The 25,133-nt window shown below is 39.8% G+C and overlaps 1 protein-coding gene across 8 annotated transcripts in view; it reads right to left on the minus strand.

Annotated features, from left to right (window-relative positions):
- Positions 1-25,133, minus strand: part of ABCC9 (ATP binding cassette subfamily C member 9) — a 75,524-nt gene that overhangs the window by 24,553 nt on the left and 25,838 nt on the right. For 3 of the 8 annotated variants that reach the window (XM_061444343.1, XM_061444351.1, XM_061444358.1), the window contains 15 exons: positions 23,673-23,835; positions 23,004-23,044; positions 22,372-22,514; positions 20,180-20,288; positions 18,653-18,763; positions 17,630-17,702; positions 15,901-16,006; positions 14,284-14,322; positions 11,122-11,160; positions 9,479-9,580; positions 7,041-7,125; positions 6,467-6,547; positions 5,330-5,467; positions 1,405-1,530; positions 751-847 (listed from right to left, as the gene is read on the minus strand). In XM_061444343.1, coding sequence (XP_061300327.1) covers positions 751-847; positions 1,405-1,530; positions 5,330-5,467; positions 6,467-6,547; positions 7,041-7,125; positions 9,479-9,580; positions 11,122-11,160; positions 14,284-14,322; positions 15,901-16,006; positions 17,630-17,702; positions 18,653-18,763; positions 20,180-20,288; positions 22,372-22,514; positions 23,004-23,044; positions 23,673-23,835 — 1,453 coding nt within the window. The remainder of the gene's footprint in view (positions 1-750; positions 848-1,404; positions 1,531-5,329; positions 5,468-6,466; positions 6,548-7,040; positions 7,126-9,478; positions 9,581-11,121; positions 11,161-14,283; positions 14,323-15,900; positions 16,007-17,629; positions 17,703-18,652; positions 18,764-20,179; positions 20,289-22,371; positions 22,515-23,003; positions 23,045-23,672; positions 23,836-25,133) is intronic. The other 5 variants (XM_061444371.1, XM_061444379.1, XM_061444364.1 and 2 more) reach the window with 4 other exon arrangements.

The raw sequence follows: 25,133 nt of genomic DNA on the forward strand, positions 1-25,133 counted from the left end.
CAGAAAAAGGTGCTCTGCTCAGCTCTGCTAAAGAAGCATGAAGCCAACAAAATATTTCCATCTTAAGGGCTCTGGCTCCAGCTCTGCCTATTGTACAGTGATTGGGGATCTCTTCAAAATGGAGCAATCCAGGATCTAAAGACCTATGACTTCAGATGGCAATCCATTGTGAGCATTGCCAGATGAATCACAAGGAAGCACTATTAATAGCCAGTGGCCATTCTGTGATCACTCCAGTCAACATGATGGTGATAATCCCTGCAATTAGGACTCCTGCTGAGTTAAGGTGAAGGCTGCAGTTTGCCTGTTCTCTTCCCCAGCACAAGCTTTCTGCTTGCCAGGGATGACAACTCCTTTTGGGCCTGGTCTAACATCCCAGGGATGTTCTTGATGGGTCTCATTCCCAGCTGCTAATATCCAACTCTTCTGCTTCCTGCCCCACTTTAGAGGTGTTACAATTCTTCCACTCATTTTACTTCTGTCTTGCTCCTCAATAACTCTAGGCAGTATGAGTTAGCAAGAAATTAACTTCTTTTGGCACACTCTAATTGCTGCATAATTGTTGACAAACATATGGAGAATCCCTTAAACAAGTCATATTTTAACAAGTAGAAGTATTGGACTTTCCACTGTTGATATCAAATGTTATTAAACATCCTTATACTTCGTTGCTAAGAACTGCTAGCTATTCAAGTGAAAAGAGAATGAAACACAGTAATAAAGAAAATAAGGTGAAATGATAAAACATACCTTCATCTTCATCTTCCAGTTGTGATTTGGATTCTCTGGGGTACATGGCCCTTCTAAGGGTTTTTCTCTCAAGGGTAGTCTGGTCAGCTTCCATATCCTGTAATAAAGAAATTTATTCATTGAGAGCTTATCTGCCTGCCACTGTGGTCGCACCAACAGTAACCTCAAAGAGACTTTATTTGGATCTTTTAGTTCATAGAATGTGAAAGCACAATATTTTAAAATTTGTCTTTCAGAAAAATTTGCTTTATTCACTTCCCTCTCTCTTTCTTCTATTCTTTCATTCCCACTCTTCTGAAGTTAAAAACTTCAAAAATAATTTTTAGGTAAATGCTCATGGCAATAACAGAATAAAAGGCTAAGAGACACTTTAAGAAGACTCTTACTCCATCCTTTGCCCCAGCAAAGGATCAGTTGTGAACCATATTACAAAAGCATGTTTCCTTAATGTAATTATACTTCCCACCCATGACAGATATATCACAGACTTCTTAGACAACCTATTCCAGTCCTTAAAGTTCCTTAGAGTTTATGTGTTATTTTTTCCTAATGTCTAATTTAAAACTTGCTTTCTGACATGGCTTTTTTTCAGAATTTAACTGAAAATGATTTCTTTTTAGAAATATCATCCTTCCCCAAAATGCTCCCTTTTACCTTTTCCAATTCTTGATCTTGGCGATTCATCAAGGTTTTCCAGTGTTCATATAGCTCAATATCCTTGTTTTGGATATCCTTTAGCGTCCCTTCTCTAAGCACCATGCCATCTTTCATTGCTATGATCTAGGGAGGAAAGCAGCCAATAGCTCTACTCAGCAACATAGATACCATAATCACTGACTTGGATCCTACAACACATAGAATCATAGAATCATTAGGATTGGAAAGGACCTTAAGATCATCTAGTTCCAACCCCCCTGCCGTGGGCAGGGACACCTCACACTAAACCATATCACCCAAGGCCTCATCCAACCTGGTCTTGAACACCACCAGGGATGGAGCATTCACAACCTCCCTGGGCAACCTATTCCAGTGCCTCACCACCCTAACAGGAAAGAATTTCCTCCTTATATCCAATCTAAACTTCCCCTGTTTAAGTTTTAACCCGTTACCCCTTGTCCTATCACTACAGTCTCTAATGAAGAGTCTCTCCCCAGCATCCCTATAGGCCCCTTCAGATACTGGAAGGCTGCTATGAGGTCTCCACGCAGCCTTCTCTTCTCCGGGCTCAACAGCCCCAACTTCCTCAGCCTGTCTTCATATGGGAGGTGTTCCAGTTCCCTGATCATTCTCGTGGCCCTTCTCTGGACTTGCTCTAACAGTTCCATGTCCTTTTTATGTTGAGGACACCAGAACTGCACACAATACTCCAGGTGAGGTCTCACAAGAGCAGAATAGAGGGGCAGGATCACCTCCTTCCACCTGCTGGTCATGCTCCTTTTGATGCAGCCCAGGATACGGTTGGCTTTCTGGGCCGCAAGCAGACACTGCCAGCTCATGTTCATTTTCTCATCAACCAGCACCCCCAAGTCCTTCTCCACAGGGCTGCTCTGAATCTCTTCTCTGCCCAACCTGTAGCTGTGCCTGGGATTGCTCTGACCAAGGTGTAGGACCTTGCACTTGTCATGGTTAAACTTCATGAGGTTGGCATCAGCCCACCTCACAAGCGTGTCAAGGTCCCTCTGGATGGCATTCCTTCCCTCCAGGGTATCAACCAAACCACACAGCTTGGTGTCATTGGCAAAGTTGCTGAGGGCGCACTCAATCCCACTGTCCATGTCAGCGACAAAGATGTTGAACAAGCCCGGTCCCAACACCGATCCCCGAAGGACACCACTTGTTACTGGTCTCCAGCAGGACATTGAGCCATTGACCACAACTCTTTGTGTGTAGCCATCCAGCCAGTTCTTTATCCACCGAGTGGTCCATCCATCAAATTGATGTCGCTCCAATTTAGAGACAAGGATGTCGTGTGGGACAGTGTCGAACGCTTTACACAAGTCCAGGTAGATGACATCAACTGCTCTACCCCTGTCCACCAGTTCTGTAGCCCCATCATAGAAGGCCACCAAATTGGTCAGGCAGGATTTCCCCTTAGTGAAGCCATGCTGGCTGTCACCAAGCACCTCGTTGATTTTCATGTGCCTTAGCATGCCTTCCAGGAGAATCTGCTCCAAGATTTTGCCAGGCACAGAGGTGAGACTGACTGGTCTGTAATTCCCCAGGTCATCCATTTTCCCCTTCTTGAAAATGGGGGTTATATTTCCTTTTTCCCAGTCACCGGGAACTTCACCTGACTGCCATGATTTCTCAAATATGATGGCCAGGGGCTTAGCAACTTCATTCCCCAGCTCCTTCAGGACCCATGGATGGATTTCATCAGGACCCATGGACCTGTGCACGTTCAGATTTTTAAGATGGTCTCAAACCAGTTCCTCTCCTACAGTGGACCCGAGGTCTTCATTCTCACAGTCCCTGCGTCTGCCTTCCAAGACTTTTGTGGTGTGGTCAGAGCCTTTGCCAGTAAAGACTGAGGCAAAGAAGTCATTCAGAACCTCAGCCTTCTCCAAATCCTGTGTAGACAGTTCTCCCAAGAGCTTCCTGAGGGGGCCTACGTTCTCCCTTGTCTGTTTTTTATTTGCTATGTACCTGTAGAATCCCTTCCTGTTATCCTTAACATCTCTAGCCAAGTTTAATTCGAACTGGGCCTTAGCTTTCCTAACCTGGTCCCTAGCTTCCTGGACAACATCCCTGTACTCTTCCCAGGCCGCCTGTCCTTGCTTCCACTTTTTATAAGCCTCTTTTCTCATTTGAATTTTCCTCAGGAGCTCCTTATTCATCCAAGGAGGTCTCCTGTGCCTCCTGCACTTCCTTCTAGGGATGCAACACTCCTGAGCTTGTAGTAGGTGATCCTTGAATATCAACCAAGAGTCTTGGCCCCCCCCTGCCCTCTAGAGCTATATCCCATGGAACCTTACTAAGCAGATTCCTGAAGAGGCCAAAGTCTGCTCTCTTGAAGTCCAGGGCAGTGAGCTTGCTGCATGCTCCTCTCACTGTCCTGAGGATCTCAAATTTGACCATCTCATGATCGCTGCATCCAAGGCTGCCCTGGAGTATCACATTTCCAATGAGCCTTTCGCTGTTGGTGAGCACAAGGTCAAGCATGGCACCTCTCCTTGTTGGCTCCTCTATTACTTGCAGAAGGAAGTTGTCTTCCACACAATCGAGGAACCGCCTGGATTGCTTGTGCCGGGCCGTACCGTCCTTCCAACAGATGTCAGGGTGGTTGAAGTCACCCATGAGAAAAAGGGCCTGTGAGTGTGAGGCTTTTCCTATCTGTCTATGGAGTGCTTCATTGGCAGGTTCTCCTTGATCAGGCGGTCTGTAACAGATCCCCACAGTAATGTCTCCCATCGCTATATTCCCTTTAACCCTGACCCACAGACTCTCTGTGGACTGCTCACCTGTCCCCAGACACAGTTCCATACTCTCCAGCCTATCCCTAACATAAAGAGCAACTCCCCCTCCCCGCCTGCCAGGCCTGTCTTTTCTAAAGAGCCTGTAACCTTCAATTCCAACACTCCAGTCATAGGAGCCATCCCACCATGTTTCGGTTATGCCTATTATATCATACCCCCGTAGACGTGCACACATCTCTAATTCCTCTTGTTTGTTCCCCATGCTATGGGCATTTGTATAGAGGCATCTGAGCCGAGCTCCAACTGAAGCCGGCTCATCGGCTGGAGGGGCTGGAATATCTCTACATTGCTCCAAGCATTTATTATAGGTGCTGGCAACTGACTGGGTGTGTTGGGATGGAATGATGCCCCCCTCCCCCAACACATCTAGTTTAAAGCCTCCTTGACCAGTCTGGCAAGCCTCCTACCAAAACTGCTCTTTCCCTTCTTTATCAGGCCAGCTCCACCAGCCCCCACTAGACCTGGTCTACAAGCTTGGGTCCTGTGTTCAAGACACCCAACCCCCTGACTATGACACCACCCTTTTAACCATTTATTAACTTGGTTAATCCTCCTAGCTTTTTTTACGTCCTCTCCTGTATCCTGGAGAATTGATGAAAAGACTATCTGAGCTCCAGAGGCCCTAACAACCTCCCCCAGGGCTCTGTAGTCCTTCTTTATGTTCCCCAGGCTACTACTACCACATGTCTCAGTATTGGTGAGATTACCATTATGGAAATTTCTGTGTTAATTTTATTCAGTATTTTATTAATAACTTCTTCAGTTTGTTGACACAGTTGATAAATTTCTATAAGCCATGCTTACTTGTACTTGTAAAAAGCATGGGCAAGACATAATAAGTAATAGTCATATTTTCAATCAAGTCGTAATTCTCTGGTGGCTTTCAATAAAAAAAAACCTGCACAAATAATATAAAAATAAAATTGCTCCTTCTATTATAAGATCTATATTATATAAAGTGGCAGTTAGCCACATGACATATGGAATTAAGAAGGAGAGACTCTATTACAGAGAAACGTAGTGATCTCATTAAGTGTCATGTTGCTAACTTCAAGTGGACGTTCCTCATTAGCAAATCTGCATCATGGCATCTCTTCTCTTACCCAGTCAGCATGTGGTAGATATTGTAACTTATGTGTCACCAGAACAAGAGTCCTCTTGTCTTCTTGCAGAAACTTCAGAATCCCTTCCTGCATTAAATGGTCACTTAGGTGAATATCCAGTGCAGAGAATGGGTCATCCTGTAATTAAATAAAAATAAAAAAATATATTAGAACAGGATACAAAAATTGGTTTTATTTCTTTCAAGAGTTTTTCTTTTCAATAGAAAGCATTTGCTATTACAAACGTTTCATCACTCTAATGGCTTAGACCTAGTCAGAAAGCTGCACTATGAAAGTAAGCTATAATCCATTGCTCTTCAGTTCATAGCAATGGACTCAGTTTTTCACATCTAGGTGTGTTCAGTGCTAGGGCCACACTGACAGTATGGAGTCATCCTGCTCAGGAAAACCAGAACTGAAATTACTCATACAAATTTGAGAATGCCAGGATCCAGAGCCAAACTTAGGCCTAATTTTGATGGGAAACTGACACAGTAAAATTAAAGCAGAGTTAGGAACAGTTCTAATGTCCTCCAAAGTAAGCTGCAGATGTGTCAGTCTTTGAGTGAGTGTGGCTACTAAAAAGACAGATAAGGATGTTAATATGGAAACACTTTTTCTCTAAGAACAGAAGTTCTTGGTTGATTTTGAAGAGGCTCAAACAGCCCTTCCATGAACAATAACCTCCTGAAATTCCTGACATGTCCTGAAATAAGTAACAGAGAAGGAAAAGTTTGTCCAAATTCACAGCACTCTGCACGAGAGTGCTGAACCCTCAGTCTGCTCATTGCTCACAAGTAGTTGTATTATGGTGCTTTTTCTTATCAGAAGTCCTGCTGATTTCAGTGGGACTATGTTGATAGCAGGTCACCACTGACACTGTGCAGAAGTTAAGACAATCTGTTCTACTCTTCCAGTGCTAATCTCTGTAGGAAATCCCACCTTCACCAGCCTCCCAGTATGTGCTGACACTGCCTCTGGTGGATATTTATTTGCTAACTCTATAATTTGGATCTGGAGTTCAGTACAAGTCCCTTTAGTTTTCTAATCTAACATACATTTTTCTAAAGCTAAATATAACGAATGACAGTTTTATTACTAACTTTCCATGCTCCACGTGAAAAAGAAAAATCTTACCAAGAAGACAATGTTGGTGTTCTGATAGAGTGCTCGAGCTACACAGATTCTCTGTCGTTGTCCGCCACTTAAATTAATCCCCTAATGAATATAATGGATGAGAAATACCCATCTTTGAATAAACATAATGATAGGACTTTGGAAATGTGATTTTCTTTACAACTGTGTCGAGTCAAATAAAAATAAAAAGCTTCATTAAAATGCTAATGCTGTTGATAAACAAACATAATCCTCATATAACATCAGAAGAAAAATTATTACTCAGCAACTAATTATGGATAAGTGTAAATTATGAAGAGCTTCTTTAAGCACAGAAGGCTTCTTAGATTGAAAAATGCAACCAATACTAGCATCAAATTCTGCAGACAGAACATAGGAGACTCATCAAAAAATACCATTTGAGAAACATCTGGAGAAGGAAAATGGTTTCAACTTTTTTTCAGTAACTCCTGGTGTATTACAATTCTCTGTCAGGTTGGAAGCCTGATACGGACTTGATCTGTCTGAGTGACATCAGAGAGCACCCTCTTAATACTTAGTCTTAAGCAGACAAAACCGCATTTATATTATTTACCCTTTCTCCAATTTCTGTCTGATCACCAAATGGCAATAAGTCAATGTCAGGCTGCAGAGAGCATGCATCTGTAACAGCTTTGTACCTGTAAAAACAACATGAGCATTGTAATTGATTAATCAGCCACTTACTTTGTTAACATAAAAGCCTCCAGCTTGAATTTACTGCCAAGTTATTATGGCTCTGATGGTCGGGTAATTGCAAAAAATTAATGGGGCAAAATGATTATTCAGTGACTAATCATGGAGCATTGTAAACTAAGCATCTAAAACTTGACATTTATTAGAGATCTTTATTGGCAAGCCTGCTTTTTAAAGATTCAATTATGTAAGTTATTGAGTACATTCCTCCTTATCATGGAGCTGCTTTGCTGGACTCCAGAGTATCCGGACCGGTATTATTTAATATATTCATCAATGATTTAGATGAGGGAATTGAGTGTACTATCAGCAAGTTTGCTGATGACACTAAGCTGGGAGGAGTGGCTGACACGCCAGAAGGCTGTGCTGCCATCCAGCGAGACCTGGACAGGCTGGAGAGTTGGGCAGGGAGTAACTTGATGAAATATAACAAGGGAAAGTGTAGAGTCCTGCATCTGGGCTGGAACAACCCCAGGTTCCAGTATAGGTTGGGGAACAACCTGTTAGAGAGCAGTGTAGGGGAGAGGGACCTGGGGGTCCTAGTGGACGACAGGATGACCATGAGCCAACACGGTGCCCTTGTGGCCAAGAAGGCCAATGGCATCCTGGGGTGTATTAGAAGGGCGGTGGTTAGTAGGTCGAGGGAGGTCCTCCTTCCCCTCTACTCTGCCCTGGTGAGACCGCATCTGGAATATCGTGTCCAGTTCTGGGCCCCTCAGTTCAAGAAGGACAGGGAGCTGCTGGAGAGAGTCCAGTGCAGGGCAACGAAGATGATTAAGGGAGTGGAGCATCTCCCTTATGAGGAAAGACTGAGGGAGCTGGGTCTCTATAGTTTGGAGAAGAGGAGACTGAGGGGTGACCTTATTAGTGTATATAAATATATAAAGGGGGAGTGTCACGAGGACGGAGCCAGGCTCTACTCAGTGGCAAACAATGATAGGACAAGGGGTAATGGGTACAAACTGGAACACAAGAGGTTCCACTTAAACTTGAGAAGAAACTTCTTCTCAGTGAGGGTGACGGAACACTGGAACAGACTGCCCAGGGAGGTTGTGGAGTCTCCTTCCCTGGAGACATTCAAAACCTGCCTGGACGCATTCCTGTGTAACATTACCTAGGTGTTCCTGCTCCGGCAGGGGGATTGGACTAGATGATCTTTCGAGGTCACTTCCAATCTCTAACATACTGTGATACTGTGATACTGTGATCTGAAGCCATTTTTCAATGTGCTATTATTTTTTCCCTTTTAGATGCCCCTTCATTTACTTCTGTGTGATATTACAGAACAAATACATCCTTATGATCTTGCCAGAACCAGGAAAACACTTGCAAAACCTTGAAATTTGTTGTTAGATTTCTAGGTCTGCGGGGTATTGCAGATGATCTGCTGAAATGAGATTATTTGAATGGTGTAATTCAGCCTGGCCCTTTTGGTATGCTTGAAGTTAGGCTGACGGATGCAGTAGCTGAAGAATCTGGTCCCTGAAATTTTAGATACTTATCTGGATTTTAAGCTACTTGCTAACTTTTACCAAATAGGATGGAGTCATACATGTTAACAAAGCGCACTCTGAGACGAATGAGATGTATTTTTAATAACTTTAAACAGAGAGAGTGTTGCCTTTGAAAACATCAGCAATTTGTTTTCCTCGAGCCAAGTCACTTTTTCCACTGCATTTGTCAGCTGACCTTTTCGAAGAACACAGGAAGCAAGTGCTGGATAGGAACAACAGAAGCTTTTGTACCTCAGCTTTTACACTCCTTTCTCCTGTATTTCTCAAGGAAGAATTAAGGTTATTTTCTTGAGGCACCCTATCTTCATACATGCAGGGTTTTTGTAAAGTGGCTACTCCAGTAACTTGATCACAGCAGGATTAGCACATAAACTCAGTCGAAACATGCCTAGAATCCCTATTTCCAGATTCCTCTGGCAACCTCAGGCTCCATTAAACAAAACAAAAACATGTCAGTAGTCTTCAAAGATGGGATTCATCTCACCTAACTTTAGCTGCTTGAAAAATACACATATGGCTTCCGCTGTATTCCATGGAGAGCCACTGCTGTTGTGTGATTTCTCACAAACATCTTAGACATGCACTCTGGTTGGAAGGGGAGACTTGAAAGACTGATTTAAAACAGAAACCTTCCCTTGACATGGGTAGAGTCAGGTTAGCTAAATCTCTCTGTGTTATTGTCCATTGATATTTTTTGGAACCTACAAACTTCTTCCAGAAGGAGAAGCCAAAAAACCCTTTAGAAGAAGCTGCCAGCTATTTTTGCAAGGGAGTTGATACTTACCTCTGCTTATTAAATGGGCTCCCAAAGATAATGTTTTCCTCCACAGTTGCATTCAGCAGCCACGGCTTCTGAGCTGCATAAGCCACTGAGTATCGGTTTCTGCTGCAGATAGATAAAGAGCATTAGTAAAAAGCAAAGCATCCATATTATGAAATGTCTGAAAATCGGTTTAAAATTACTTTTATGAATGTGCATTCATAGAAATACGGTGAAACACATAGGCCAAGCAACTGTTACAAAAGTGAAGGGAAGGATTTTAAGTTAGATTCTTCTGTTAGAACAGCACCCACTCTCACCTGATGGCAAAATCTACACTCTCAGTTGTATGCTTTCTATACATGGATGGTACCTACCTCAATCTAGTAAGTGAAATTTCAACCCAAAGGCAAATTATAAATAATCAAAATAATTAAATACTCACAAGAATAGATTTATTTTTTTTTTCTCTAACATCATAACAGGTAAGGAAAAGGCACTGTTCTAATGGCATTGGTACACTTGACTTGCTGCTTTCTGAACTTTTAGATTCTTTTACATGGCCATACACACAAAATACTTCTTTCTTAGTGAGTGCTTTTTTCCTTTAAGTCTTTAGATCTTCAGTGGATTAATATGATGTTGGAAAAGAGGGCAGTTCAATACAGGTTAGGAAGGAATCACTATAATCTCCCAGGTATTTTTTAGACATACTTTAAACATGTTTAAATACCTAATGACGTGTTAAATAGGGATATGAAGAGTCTTTACGTCTGGTGGTTTTGCCTATGTACAGCAGCAAAAAAGGTCATGTCATTTTAGACATTTTTCTAAGATGCCCAAGACATGTGAGGAAGGTGAAGTGAACTGGTACCAGCTTGTGGATCTGAACACCCATCTTCCTTCTCAGTCTCTTTGACAGTATTTCTTCCAACCAACCATTTGATACAGCTTTGTGTGTAAGCATCTAGGAATTGCTGAGAGAGAAGGTGCTAGAGTATGAGAAATAGCTAGTTAGAAGCAGCCAGTAGTATCCCCAGAATTTTAGGAGTTTTAGCAGTTCAGTATGCACTAGTATGAAATCTGCCCTCAGGGTTATCAGGTAGCAAATCATGATGTGGGCTCCCAACCACAGCTATGTGTGCCACTACTTCTCTATCATTTATGACATGTTTTTAGTTTAGTTTGTCCTTTTCAACTTGCAGGCCCTTTCTCTAAAGCTAGGGCTGGAGTCACCACTTGCCTTCAGCAGGAGCACAACCAGCTCCCTTTCTTGCTCCATCACACAACTGTTAAACTGGGTTACAAGCAGCATGAAACCCAGTGCTGATCAGAAAATATGCAATCACATGGGAGAGTACATGTAATGACGTCTTACATCTGAAGTCCTGGCATACAAGATATGGAGCACACTAAACTCCCAGCAATGTCAAATGGGAGCTGAGAGCACTGAACATCTTTCATACAAGACTGAGGTAGTGGTACAATGGCTGGAGAAGATTGGGATCCACTAGGTTTAACACAATCTGTCGGTTAATCATAAGGTAAATGATCATCGACACAAAAAGAAAACACAGAGATGGCTGAAGGCTACAAAGATGAAGGTTTGAGGAAATTCTGAAGGAATGAATGAGTGTATTATGATACACTAAAAATAGAAACAATACCTTCTGGGTGCTTCAAAAGAAGATTCAGTTTCATTTACACTGTAAGTTACGATAAATGACATTTAGTAAGCAGAAGCTAGAGAATAGCATTTTGTGCTAGCTTTACATATGGAAACTGGAGTTAAGTACATATTTTAAGGACTCAACATCAGTTTATTTTTTTTGTTGTTGTTGCTCTTAAAGGGAAAATCATTTCTAAGTAAAAGCATAGATCTTTTCTAAATACAACAGTTTCATATCTATAGTGCACAGTGGCTAAACAGGCAAGTTATGTTATGAAATGCATTAAAAAGGAAAAGTGTATTGCAAAGCCTATAAAAAATGGAATTACTAATACTGCCCGGGCATATAAAAGGTTGACAAGCAAATCAGTTAGCTTCTTCACACAGACCTGCAAAAGTTGGCAACTACTGTCAAATTTCTCCTGGAGCAAAGGTAAGCTTTGCAGATACACTTTTGAATCAGAACAGATTTTGAACCTATTTATAACACTGAGGCTGCATCAAGCCATGCATGGCACTATAACACATAGGCTTTCCTTGTCAACCTCCACTTCTTAAGGATCATACCCATGAAATATGTTTTGAAGAGCATGCAATAGCAGTAATAACATGGATGACTTTGCAGTTCCCTCTGTTAATTGACTTAATAACAGTGTTGAGGACATGAAATGGTAGTCAAACCAGTTCTGGACCAGCAATAGGGCTCATGTCCAGGCATAACGACACATCACTGCAAAGTGCAAAACCTAAAAGAGTAAGTTTATGCCAGGTAAATGAAAGCAGGCATTAGAAGGGACTAGAAAACTGATACTGATGTATTATTTGACTGACATAAAAAAAAAAAAAAAAAAAAATGAAACAAACAAATCCTCCTCCCCCAAGTCTATGAATCGTCCAGATGAAATATTTTACTGCTGAGAGAGAAATGTCTGCTTCTTGCTGGGGTATCAGTAACTGCAGCTGCACTTATAAGCAGAGGATCCAAGTCTGGCAAAGGGCATAAAAATTCTAATAGCAGAGCCCTTGTAATGCCAGACTTATGTATGCACCTTCCCAAAATGCCGGAACTGAAACATGTTCCTTTCTTTGCTGCACATCAACTCTCTGAGAACTTTGATAATTCATGCCTCCTAAAGGACACAGTCAGTGGGTTTCCTTCATGCACCAATCAAAAGATTCTACATCAGAGGTGAACAGGCCCTGATGGTTATCTCAGAAGAACTATAAATTGTGGCTGAAAATAAACATGCCTTCACTAGAGTTGGTCCTTTATTCAGCAGAAGCTTCCAGTCTTCTCTACAATGGAAACAAGTTACAAGAAAGCAAAAGATGGGTTCTAAAGAGAGATTTGAAAGAGGCTGGAAATTAGGTCAAGCCAAACAAAAAAGAAGACGACCTAAATTTTCTGTGTTGAAAAGCCCCAAGCTTTTATCAGCAGAGCATTTGAACAGTAAAGAAAGGCATAATGCTTTCATGTATATATTTGGGAGTGCCCTGTAAAGTACAATTTAACAAAAACTGGACACAGCCTTGCAAGACTTTTTGCAGTTCAAAACCAGATTTAATATGCTTGTCATTATAATCAAATAGATTATCTGAGTGAGTATTTAGGATCTCAGTTTCTTAAGCACTTCTTTCTTGGTTTCTTCTTTCATTCCATGCTTAGCTTGAAAAATACATTTTCATTCTCCCAAATTACAAGATTTCTGTGAGAATCCACATTCAGTAATAATCTCATGAATAAACACATGTAAGATTTTTACTGAACTGGGGCCCTCACAAATAAGGACATTAAGTATTTGGTCTTATACTTCATCACTCTACTGACTCTGAAAGAGTGATGCATGCGATTGCAGAGCATGGGAGTGGGCTGAAACGGAAACTCCTGAGGTTTTTAAAAAGAGTATTTTATTTGCCCACTGGGATTAGTAATCTTTGCTTTAATTGCCTTATTTATTGAAATGTGGCTATTTATACTTATTTTTTATCTGTACTATAAAATATACATATTCCCTAAAATGGGGCATGATAAGTTCAAGTCTGAAACAGTAGGAAAGACCAAACAGTAGATGAATTAGTCATTTTTATAGGATTTTGAATATATAAGATAAAATAAAATAGATATAAATCTAAATCAAGGTTTTAAAGAAAAGTCAAAAAGAAGTTTGAATCACTTTTAACATTAAGCTCTGGACTTTTAAAAATGGACTAATGCGTCTCTAACCAGGTCTGGATTCCATTGGCCTACAAAATGCAGAGGAAGGAGAACAAAGGGATAGAAAATCTCTAGGATATCACTGTAAAAGCAGAACAAACCACCTCTTCTGCTAATATAGTCTAGAAATTTGAGGCAAGACAAGGACCAAACGTCTACACAAATACTATCCAGCACAACAACCTGTTTGCACGGAAACCAGTTCAATGTGCAGAAAATGTATACCAGATAAAGGGCTTCCACTTAGCTACTCTTCCCTGCTTGGCAGCTGGAGACTATTCTGACTGTTCAGCTTGGTGTGCATGAGGGGAATATATGTCTCTGCATATTCCCCACATCTGTTCCTGTACAGACTTAATAACTGAGATCTGAAACAACATCAGCTGAACCACTGCATCCTGACAGCTTATGCTTCAGTGTTTAAAAAGTTTCTCTAGCTGATTGTGCACTGGGAAAACAAAAAGGCAGCTCCTTCTCTAAGGCCTGTAATATGTCTGAGGCATATCTTATATAAGTGGGGAAGAACTGAGATCTGGCCCTTAAGATTTACCCTGGCCAAGATCTCTTACAGAAAGTTACATTAAGATGCTTTCTTTCCCTAAGATCCCAAACCAGTGCCAAACTTAGCAGCAGGACATACAGCTCTCACTGCAGTCAATCACAACAGCAACAGGGTATTCAAGCCCCATGATGGGCTTTCACAATGATGCATTACAGGATTACCACAATATAGCGGGCTGTTATATTGTGTTATAATGTTTCCATCATTACTATTATTGTGTTATTATACCTGAATTTGCTGGGGAATTCACTTAGCCTGCATTTCACCCCTGGATCAGTAGCTGCATTAGTCATGCATGTGGAGTCACATGGAAAGGGATTTAAGAGTGTAAATAGGACCTTTATTATGGTTTTGTAAAATACAGGATCCACTTGGTTAAATACCTGAAGTATCCTTCTGTATTCATCTGTCTGTCAGGCAGTCTGAAATTATCAGCAGAACATAACTGTGTTTGCATCAGCTATATCACAGTATCAAGTTGTAGTTTGCAATGAAAAAAGTCACTCAGTAGGGCCTGAGATGCTTGCTAAAACTTGAGTTGCCTCATTATGTATAGACTGCTAATCAACTGACAATATGATCTTAATATCTCTCAAACAATGTGAAACTTATACAATATTTCATAAACTTCCATTAATATCTTTCTAAGATTTTCTCATTTTCTCTAATATTCCCAAAATTTCATATCTTTCTATAGGAAAAATGTGAGCATTTTCAAATATATCTTTAAAAACAATTGTGAGAATAATTTTAAGGTACACTCTACTCATTCCTTGTATTTTAAATACTCAGAAAAAAATGCCAGATTGTGATGTCAAAATCTTCATTATATATCCCAAAGAAATTAACTATGATAAGACACATATTTATTTTCCTTCAAAGCTTAAACTCACATATAGTTAAAGTTAAAGTTAGTCTTGCCTTGGCTCCAAGTGTACCTGCTACTCCAGTGAGATCATATGTTTAGAATAGCAGTCAGTGAAATATAGCTAGAGAACAAAAATGCCATGCATACTAACACAGGAGAAGCAAAAAAATCCAGCTTGCAACACTGCTGTAAGAAAAAGATGACAGACGAGGTCACTAGTCAAGGGATGGGGCACCTAAATATTGGTCTCTGTGACAAAATTAACCCTTTCTCCTTGAAAAGCTAATTAAGAAGAGTTTGGATTGATAGTTTAAAGGAAACAGAATTGATCTTTAAAATCAAAGAACAAGCCTTGAGGTTACAGCACATCCCTTCCACTGATTCTGCCCTGCCTAGGCTGGAAGTGTAGTTGCTGCCCCACTTAGTTTCTGTAGGAAGTTCTCATTCACTGGGTCTGAATCCATGTGGATCCCAAGGCCTGACCTCACTGGCAGTCCCTCTTCAGCAACAGCTTCTTCATAGCCTTTACTCTTTAGGTATTTGGCATTCTCAGGCTGCTTTCTGAATATGTGAAGGGTAACACCGACTTTCATAAGTGAGGCTTGGGCAGATACCAGGGAAGTGGAAAAGCATTGCTCACGTGTTTGTTGTTATATCACCTGTTCTTTTCCAGCAGCAGCATTACTGAGTAAGAAATACAACCTTCTGGGTATGCTGGTGCCCTACACATACTACTTGACTGAAGAAGTTCCATCCTGTCATGCTTTCACTGGTGCATACAGTAGCATCATAATAATGCTGACTTCAATTATAGTGAGTATTGAAGCCTATTTGATAGCAGAAATAGTATATCCTTTCTATTCAGATCATTTGCTAGGTCTAATATTAGATATTAATTGTCAGATTAACCTCTTTCTCTTCCTGAGGCATTTTGTTCTGCCTGCTCTGAACCATGGCAAAATAGCACAGAAAATCCTCAATAAGTTTGCAGGTAACTTATTCCAGTGAAGATCTGGGTGATAAAAATCATTCAACATGCAGTTCTGAGACATCAAGTTCACCTTTCTCACAGCAAATCCCAACTACCTCCTTCTTAAATGAATACAGGAATTAGTGACTATATGAAACATACTTGCTCCAGTGAACTTTTCCTTCCAGTGTCTGCATCTCTCCCAGTATAGCAAGTAGAAGTGATGACTTTCCACAGCCAACTTGACCCACAATCATTGTCATCTGACCTATGAGAATAAGAATAACAAACGCATTTTCAAGAAAGGAAAAAACCTCAAGTCGACAAGGCCCAAACAGATCCAGTTCTAGATCATTTGAACTAGCTGGTTAAATTTGTTAGCATCCACTACATAAATGGGCAATATTGCATGTATTAATCTATGGAAATATATAGTAATGGACAGTAAAAGTACAGACTAATCTCCAAAGGAATGAGACTACTACTTTGACATACTTTATCACATGTATGGGACCCTGTTATTGTATGGAAGTTATGTAGGGTCAAACGATACAACATGGGGAGTGTCTATCCAGTGTGGGGTTGCATGTAAATTTGGGCCAATCTATTAAAAGTGACCAAAACTGAAAGAAGATCCATTGCTCTCTTCTGTTTTGCTGTACTCCTCCTTCCCTCCCACACCACCTTCCTATTGCAATAGTACTTCTCAGATGTTCCCGAAAACTAATTCCCAACTCATTAACTGTGCTAGCTAGTGCATTTGCCAGGTAAGCTTCTTGCCAGCTAGGGAGTTATGGGTCTTATTTCTTCCAAAGGAGGAAATCTCTCAGGCTGGAGCATCCAGCTGGGGTGCCCATGGCCTTAGATAAAAATTCCTTCAAGCAAAGACCTTCTGCTGGTGTCATATGAGGCACTGGGCCAGCACAAAGAAATATTCATATATTTCTAGGATACCTAATGCTACAGTGAAAGATGTGATACAGACTTTGGGAATATTTAGTACTTATATCTAAAATGTGTCAACATAAAGTAGTAAGCTGTTTTAAAACCAAGTACTTGATAAGACATAAAAATAACAGACTATTTAATAACATGATATATCAACAGGTGGGAATTCTACAGCATTAATAATGATTACCATCGCCACCACCACCACCACAATAATAAGAAATAATAGTTGCTACTTTTCACATTTGCTATGCAAGTCTTCCAAAACAAATAAATGTTTTGTAAACCTGTGGAACTTCCAGGTAATTGAGGATGCAAGAAATTACAGGAACTCAGCTGGACAAAGATATATTCTTTGAAAGAGAAAATAATTGAGGATTTCTTGACAGACAAAATGCATAAGGCTCAAAGAATTTTCTGAGATTAAAACAGTTGTGAACTGAGAGACTGTAAAGTTGAAGAATGGCAGGAGAAGTATGACTTCTGCGCCCCTGTGCAGGCACTGGTAGCCACTGCTGGAAATAAAATACTGAATTAGATGGACCCTTGGTTTGAATGCGTGTGGAGCTCTCCCTCATTCTTCTTTTTAAAGTCTATTAAAAATAATAACAATTTTTTTTATAACCATCTTTTTGATATTTATTCTTACTCAACTTTGTTCCTGCTATTATAAAAACTATAAAGGTATATAAAAATGTAATTTATTTCTTATTTATAATACTTTAAGTATTCTATTATATATATTATGGGTCGATATTGAATATATATTATGGGTCATAGCTATATGACCAATACAGTTCATGATCTTGTATACATTTTTAACCTTAATTTTTTCTTATAAAAATCTTAATGCATGGTTTTCTGTTTCTCACAACATCAAGGAATGGGATTAATAACAATTTAATATTACATATTTCATGATTGAGGTATACATTTATCCTACCTGTTGGGATTCTAATGTTTATGTTGGACAGTGTCGCTAAACCACTTCCCCATGAAAAGTACCCATTGGTCACCTACAAAACAATTACCATATGTCAGTTACACTAACACATGAGGAAAATGAAAAAAAGAACATTTAGTTTGGATTCAAAATATGTTACTAAAATAAATCTGTGCTTAATAGACGTGGTGAGGCAGGCTTATAAACAAAACCAAACCCAAAGTTAGGTTAGTAAACATTGCAAAGCCCAGAAAAGTTTGTGAATGTTATGTACACAAGTATATATACTGTATGAAACGCAATAAAGGGATGATCTTGAGCTGATCTTTTTTTACCAAATATTTTCATTCTGTCAAGCGTAGAATAAGAATCATAAGACCTCACAGGTGATAAATAGCATAGCTTATCAAGGAATGAATCACTCTGCATATTGTGATATATAGCCACTTGTGAATGTATTCCCAAAGTACAAATAGAATATTCATAAGGTTTAGGCTGGACAAAAGTAAAGTGTTCCCTACTGGACCCTCCCCTTTTTGTGCAAACTTCCTGACAGGGCCATGAAATGTTCTTTGCACAGAGCACATATATGGGGAAAAGCTGGCAACATGACTTTAAATACTGTCATAATAAATGGCACCTCAATAATAATTGTCAAAAAATGACTCAAAAGTTTTGTCTTGGTTCTAAGAGTGAAAGAGCAGTGCATGGAGGGAAAGTAAAAAAAATGTGTATTAATTTCTGCATTTCAGATTGTCTAAGTTTTGTTCCTTTTGTTCCTCTGATGATGCCTCTGTTTCGTGATAAGACAGGGAATATCTATAAAGACCTCGTCAGCAGCCAAATCTTCTCACTTAATTTTTTGCCAAACTGCTAATTTATTTAGAGGCTTGCTCATACAATGGGCAATTTGCCTTTGGAAGAACAGCACCATCTGTTCAACTATCTGTTGGGCACTATCTGGTACTGTGCAGAGGGACCTACTTCTTGTAAAGAACAAGATAATATTTTCAGTGTTACCACCTTGATTGCAATATCGTCTATCTCCACAGGACGTGTTTGCTTCCTTGTTGGCTGCTCATAGCTTTCAAGCTGATACCTTAAGGGCTGCCTCCTGTTGATGGCCTTGGTGTGCTACATAGTGAAATGAAGAAAGGAGAAAAGTTGGAATTCTCAGGAGAGTATAGCATTTGGTTTCCAATAAAACAAACAATCCATTCCCTTTCTTACCACCATTCTAGGTGAGAAGAAGAAACCAGTGTTTTTCAACATCCGTGATAATAAAGACACCTATTGTGATGGACATAGGGTAATGTTTTAAACACGTTCACTGAAGCATAGGAAATATCTGATTTTTGGTTTCCCATGCATAACCATCCCAAACTTCAGCTTTCTCATCCTCCTCAAACCGCTAGGTAAGTCTGCCCCACCCTCCAAACAAAACTGTCAGTACAAGTGTAATGATACGCAGTTACCAGTTTGGTTATTGCAAGCAGAATAGCTACAGGAGCAAGAAGCATATCAAATTAGCTTGTGCAAAGTACCTCACTAATGCATAACAGGGATTATGGAACTAGCTCGTTCAGAGCTACCTGTGGTATTCATGAGTGCCACTGTATTGAGCTAAATTGGTGTAATCTTAGTGATTCCTTATAGCTGGGCTGTATACAGTGATTGATTTAACCTTTACAAATATTACCTTTAGTTTTCCCTCTCCTCATCATCTAGACTTTGTCTCTTTCTGTATGGCTAAGCAAAAGGTGGACAAGGGTAATAAAACAAATGCTGAAACAGTTTAATTTTTGTTCCCTTTATTATAATTGCTGACCCAGAAAAACATTCTTTCAGGTTTGTAAACTAATGTAATTCACTCCAGAATAAAACTTATTTTGTGCTAATCCTTTCTTTCTGTTGCTGTCTACAAGTTTCAGTCACGTTTCGGTGTATGTAATCAGATTGAAACAGGTGAAATATCTAGTTTTAGAAAAATGTCAAAATGAAAAAAACACCAGCTTTTCCCAAATCATCTCTCTTGGGTTATTTCTCTCTTCATATTTTACTCAAATTCACTGTACGTTTAGCACTCCAGAAAAAGAATTTTGGAACTAATTCCTATTTCACAAAGTTTGGTGTTGTTTTTCCCACCTCCAATTCTGAAGGTGTAGGAATTGGTGTAGGTGTAGGAATTCCCAGAGTAGGAATTGGTCCTACCTAAAGATGCTCAACGTATGATGGGTTGCACTGGTAATACATGGTATAAACCCCATCAGTTTATGATCACAGGAAATGCATGAATTTGAGCCATGTGCAAATGTGTTGGTGTGTTATGGGGTTTTTATAACTGCTGGCACTTCAGCAATGCTTACATGTGTTTGGGGGACCCTTCAGGTCATAGAAAAACAGAGATCCTGACATAGGAGGCAAAACTGGTTTATATTAGAGTCAGAATAAAAGCCAAAACTCACAAGCCCTATCAGCTTGGCCAGTGGCCTTGTATAGGGCTATATGGCCTCTCTGCTTTGAAATTCATTGTCATAAATCAGAACTTACAAGTCCTGTGTGCTTCTTACAAGATTCATAAGCTACAGAGCTGTCCCCGCCTCTCCAGCTGTCATCTCCAATCTCATCACTCAGGAGAAACTCATTCAACTTCTGTACACTTGAAAGAAAAGAGGACAGTGAGTTAAATAAACCCAGGTTTCCATGAGTACATTTCCATTTTTGTGCAGTTCAGGCAGCAGGACGTATCAGAAATGTTCCAAAAGAAGTTCATAAGATTGGACTGTCTGCCACCCTGATGGCAAGTGAAAATTTATTTCTGTGGAAGGACACATGAAAATAATTAAACATCATACTGGTAGCTGAGAATGAAGAGGAGAGCTAGTCATGTGAGTGGCACTAGAGCTCTGTGGATATGGTTTCCACCTTGGCAGACTTATCTCTCTGTGCGTTTCTCATGCCTACACAAGTCATGATTTATAACTGAGTCATTCACCCACCTACATCCTCTGAAAATGACAATGCGCTAGGTGCATCCTGAACATAACTTTTGCACAGCTCAGAACAGCCATGGCCAGCCTTGGAGAAATGCAGCAAGAGCTCTTTTGCTTCCTTCTTAAAACTGTCCATTGGGAAATACAGCACACAGGTTCAATTCATTCTTTATCGCAAAAAGATCTGACCGTCTTTCCTTTGTTGAAAGGAAAATTTATATGTCTAACCCCCATACCAGAATTTCAGTCTTAAATAAGTGTGCCAAACAAGAATTTATTCTTGTAGAAGATGAGAGACCTTGTTCTGATCATCTGTCTAAGAAGACATCAACCATTACTTTGCATTTGAATGACCTGAGAAGCTTTCATGGTGTTAGAACTACTCTTTAACATAAAATGGAGATTCTGACCGAAGTATAAGCACCTAATCATAACACAAATGAGTGCATAACTCGTATACATGTATGTGATTGATGACACAGCCAGGTGGCCACGCATGCCTTCTTCATTCTTCACTTGCAGGACATGATGCTCATGGGAGAAAGATGTTAGGAAATAAATTTGCCAAAGAGTAACATTTGTTTTGGCAAATATGGTCTTAGGGGTGGCCGGCAGTGTAAAGGAAACCGTACACATCATTTTGATATTAGGACCATGCTAAATATAGTGCATAGTGCATAGGCGGGGATGATTTATGAAGGAGCATTGAGATTTTCCACTAATCAGAAATCATTTTAAACCTAGGGAAAATGTCTCATGTGGCCCTGCTGCTGCTCTGATAAAACTAAACCATATTTAATTATATACATTTCTTTAAAGTGAGTGTGATGCTGGCAAATCACAGCTGTGGAGACTGATGTCCCCATGACTACTATTTGTTATTATTGTTACCCACCAAAACCACGCAGTGGCAGCTGAAATGCAATACCTTGCCAATGTCCCTCAGTCTTGGCAAAAAGGAACTGTTTCTGGGTGGGAAGATTAGTTGTGTCCTTGGCATCTGACACCTTAATGCCAGTCAGGTATCAGTTTTTGCCTCGTGGGGCATCCTGGCAGTGTGTGTGTCTACATAACTGCCCCATGACCATCAGCCGTTCCATACAGACCTCTGAAGCAACAGCCAAAAGTCTGAAATTTGACTTACTACCAACCAGCTCCCTTGACATTAACTGCTCTATAGCCCAGCACACAGGAAGTTGTTTTGTTGGGCTGTTTGCAGAAATGAATGCCTGGAACATACTTGTTTCTGATGAAGCAACATTTTTCATGAGTTCCGTTTTGTTTTTTTTTTTTATATCTTTTCCACTTTGTGCCAAATTTTTCGCTGTCCTGTCATGCAGATCTCTAACCCTCACAGATGAAACTCCCAAATATCTGCTTTGCCATGTTTCCTCTCCTGCATCTCTCTCCTGTCATTCAGGGGAAAGGAATTTCCCCTGTAAGAGAAGTCCTGTGTATTTCAGTTTCTTTTGACTAATTCATCCTCCATTGTCCAATGTTCCTCCACCCACTCTGATTCCTAAAAAAGTCCATGCTAGTGCTAGAATATGAGAATATGGTAAATATGAGCTCAAGACAATACCAAACTCTCCCTTAAAGCCCAATTCACCCTTTGTGGAGGTAGGTAAGAGTTAAGCCAGTTGCTCTTCCTTGAAGCAGCAAGGTCAGTCTTGCAGGTAGAAACACCTTCCCTGTTGTATTACTAAACATAAGTGCCCAAGAGTTGGAGAAACTAGAAAGGCCCCTTACCTTATGATAGCCTTCACAGCAAAGCGAACCACCGTGGAGAGCAGGAACAGTGGTGTGACCAGGATGTGAAACAACGAGAGTGATGCAAAGGCCTGGGCGGGCTGCAGCGGCTTCTCATTGGTATATGCATAAGTCACAAAGGTCTGTCACATCAGGAAAAGAGCACGTCAGGATAAGGACTGTAGATGGACAAGGACTGCAAGCAAAACATTTTACTCAACTAAGGCCAATAATTATTGGGAATCCCAGTAAACTGAAGATAAAGGTGTCTTCTATTAAAGTGAAAGAGATTTTAAAAACTTGACAGTGATTTCAAGAGATTTACACATTTAAGAATTAAAAAAAATTCTTTGTAAAGGTTTGTAACTGACTTCAGGGTTTAGAGGGAACACACAACCCATAAAAATCATTAAGAATCTAATAAATCTTACAGTTTTTTTCACAGATGCATAACTATGGTCATACTTCATCCAATTCTGATACATGCTGTCAGCATATTCTGAGTAATGCCCTCAGAATTTGGTCTATGAAGACTCCTTGCTGACCAGCATACCATAGTTCCTCTAGTTCATTAGGCTGAGGTTTAAACATGGCCCTTTTTGTAAGAAAAAGTGAAAAAAAACATATCTTACTGCAAGAACAGCTGCTATTGGTATGGCCGCATTCATAAATACTGTGAAAGAGAAATAAAAAAAGGAACAGATTATATGGAATACGAGAAAACAGTTGTACAATTAGTTGCATGGTGCTAGACAAATCTAATTATTTCCAATTCAAATAACTGAAACTCCCAAAGGAAAACTGCTCTGCAGGAAGAAGTTTCCTTCCATGACAGAAATCTTAAACACACAAACAAATAAACAAAGGAATTATCTCATTTGCATACTTTAGTGAAGTGGGATAAAAAATTTTTTGTGTTCACAATTATTATGCAACACAACCAGAAGACTACCCTCTCAGCTTTCCTACATTTCAGAAAGTACAATTTATTTCAGACACTGATTTATCTTTGCTATAGTCGGAGCTGCTAATATTATCTGGAGTCTCCTTACTATAAAGCAACTCATAGCTGTAATGTCATAATGGTGGTGACAGAAAACTTGCTACAGAACAATCAGAAGACATGCTCTGTATTTTCAAGTTTCTTTGTCATATATTAGTCATGACTTTTTATTTTAATCACGTTACACACACACAAAATAGTGTCATAGGCACAGCTGTATCTCGCTTTAGTTGAAGTCAGAAGGAATGTTGACATGAAGAACTGGATCCATTTCTGATCACTAAAACCAGTTACTTACTGGACAGAGATGTGTGAAGTGCAAAGGTTTTGAGACTGGTGAGTTCCTTCATTCTCGTTTCTTCCACACTAGTACAAAATATGTGCTCCCAGGCATACAGCTTTAATAACTTAATGCCTTTCAATATCTCATTGGTTTTCTTTAATCTCTCAGTAGAATAGTCCTTAATTTCAAAAGAAAACAAGGATAAGACATTGGTTTGTAGTTTTAATAAAATGCTTTTTTTTCCCTTCTGTTGTAAAATTCATTAAAGAGCTATAATTTCATTTGTTTGTGATTTTGTATAGCCTTTCAGTTGCCATACTGAGTAAAACAATATAAAATTCCATGTTCTTTGGAGATACTAAAATGCTTACAATCATGAGGGGAAATTAAGTGACCCTATTCTGAAAAAAAAATAAATAATCTGAATCCTTCAAATAGAGGATAAAACTCAGGGAGGTGGATTATTAAGTCAATGATGTCTGCAACAATAGACAGACGACTACATGTGTGTAATTGCTGATACAAGATCCATTCTGGGATTCATAAAACAGGTAAAGAAAATAAGTGAGATGTTTATTGGAGAGGGACTTTTTACAAGGGCATGTAGTGACAGGACAAGTGGGAATGGCTTTAAACTGACAGAGGGGAGATTTAGATTAGGCATTAGGAAAAAACTCTTAATGTGAGGGTGGTGAGGCACTGGCACAGGTTGCCTAGAGAAGCTGTGGCTGCCTCATCCCTGGCTGCGTTCAAGGCAGCCAAGCTGGACAGGACTTTGAGGAACCTGGTCTAGTGGAAGGTTTTGGTAAAATCATAATCCAAAAGATGTTATGAGTCAGAGGAACTCAGAGCAAAAAGAAAGATTCAGAATATTTGTCAAATTATGCAAAGATAGATCCTTTGTTGGTATACATTGGCATAACTCAACAGGACCTAAGTGTGCCGAAGTTTAGATCCATGCCTAGAATCATGGAATCATAGAATCATTTAGGTTGGAAAAGACTTTTAAGTTCATGCAGTCCAATTTCTAACCTAGCACTGCCAAGTGCACCACTAAACCATGTCACTGACACATCTACATGTCTTTTAACTATGGCAGCCTGTTCCAATGCTTGACAACCCTTTTGATGAAGAAATTTTTTTCTAATATCCAATCTAAACCTCCCCTGGCACAGCTTGAGGCCACATATGTATAATTTGCTTACTGAATATTAAGATAAAAAGGACCTTTAAATGTTTGACAAACATCAAAGGTTGATTAAAACAGTTCAAGGGTTGTGAGAATAAAGTTAAAAATTAGACAAAGTACCAGAAAACATTTCTAATGGGTGAACAAAATTAGGCAAGAACATAAACTTACAGCACTCAAGAATGTACAATAGATATTAATCCAGCAGTATCAGCTGATTTTTAGAGAATACCAAAGCCTGGGGTGAGAGCATAAAGTCTCTAGCCATTTTAGGGGGCAGTTGTACA

This window comes from Pezoporus flaviventris, unplaced genomic scaffold, assembly GCF_033815535.1.
Source record: "Pezoporus flaviventris isolate CSIRO_AGI_PZ_B2104156 unplaced genomic scaffold, CSIRO_AGI_Pfla_v1 ptg000002l, whole genome shotgun sequence".
NCBI lineage: Eukaryota > Metazoa > Chordata > Aves > Psittaciformes > Psittacidae > Pezoporus > Pezoporus flaviventris.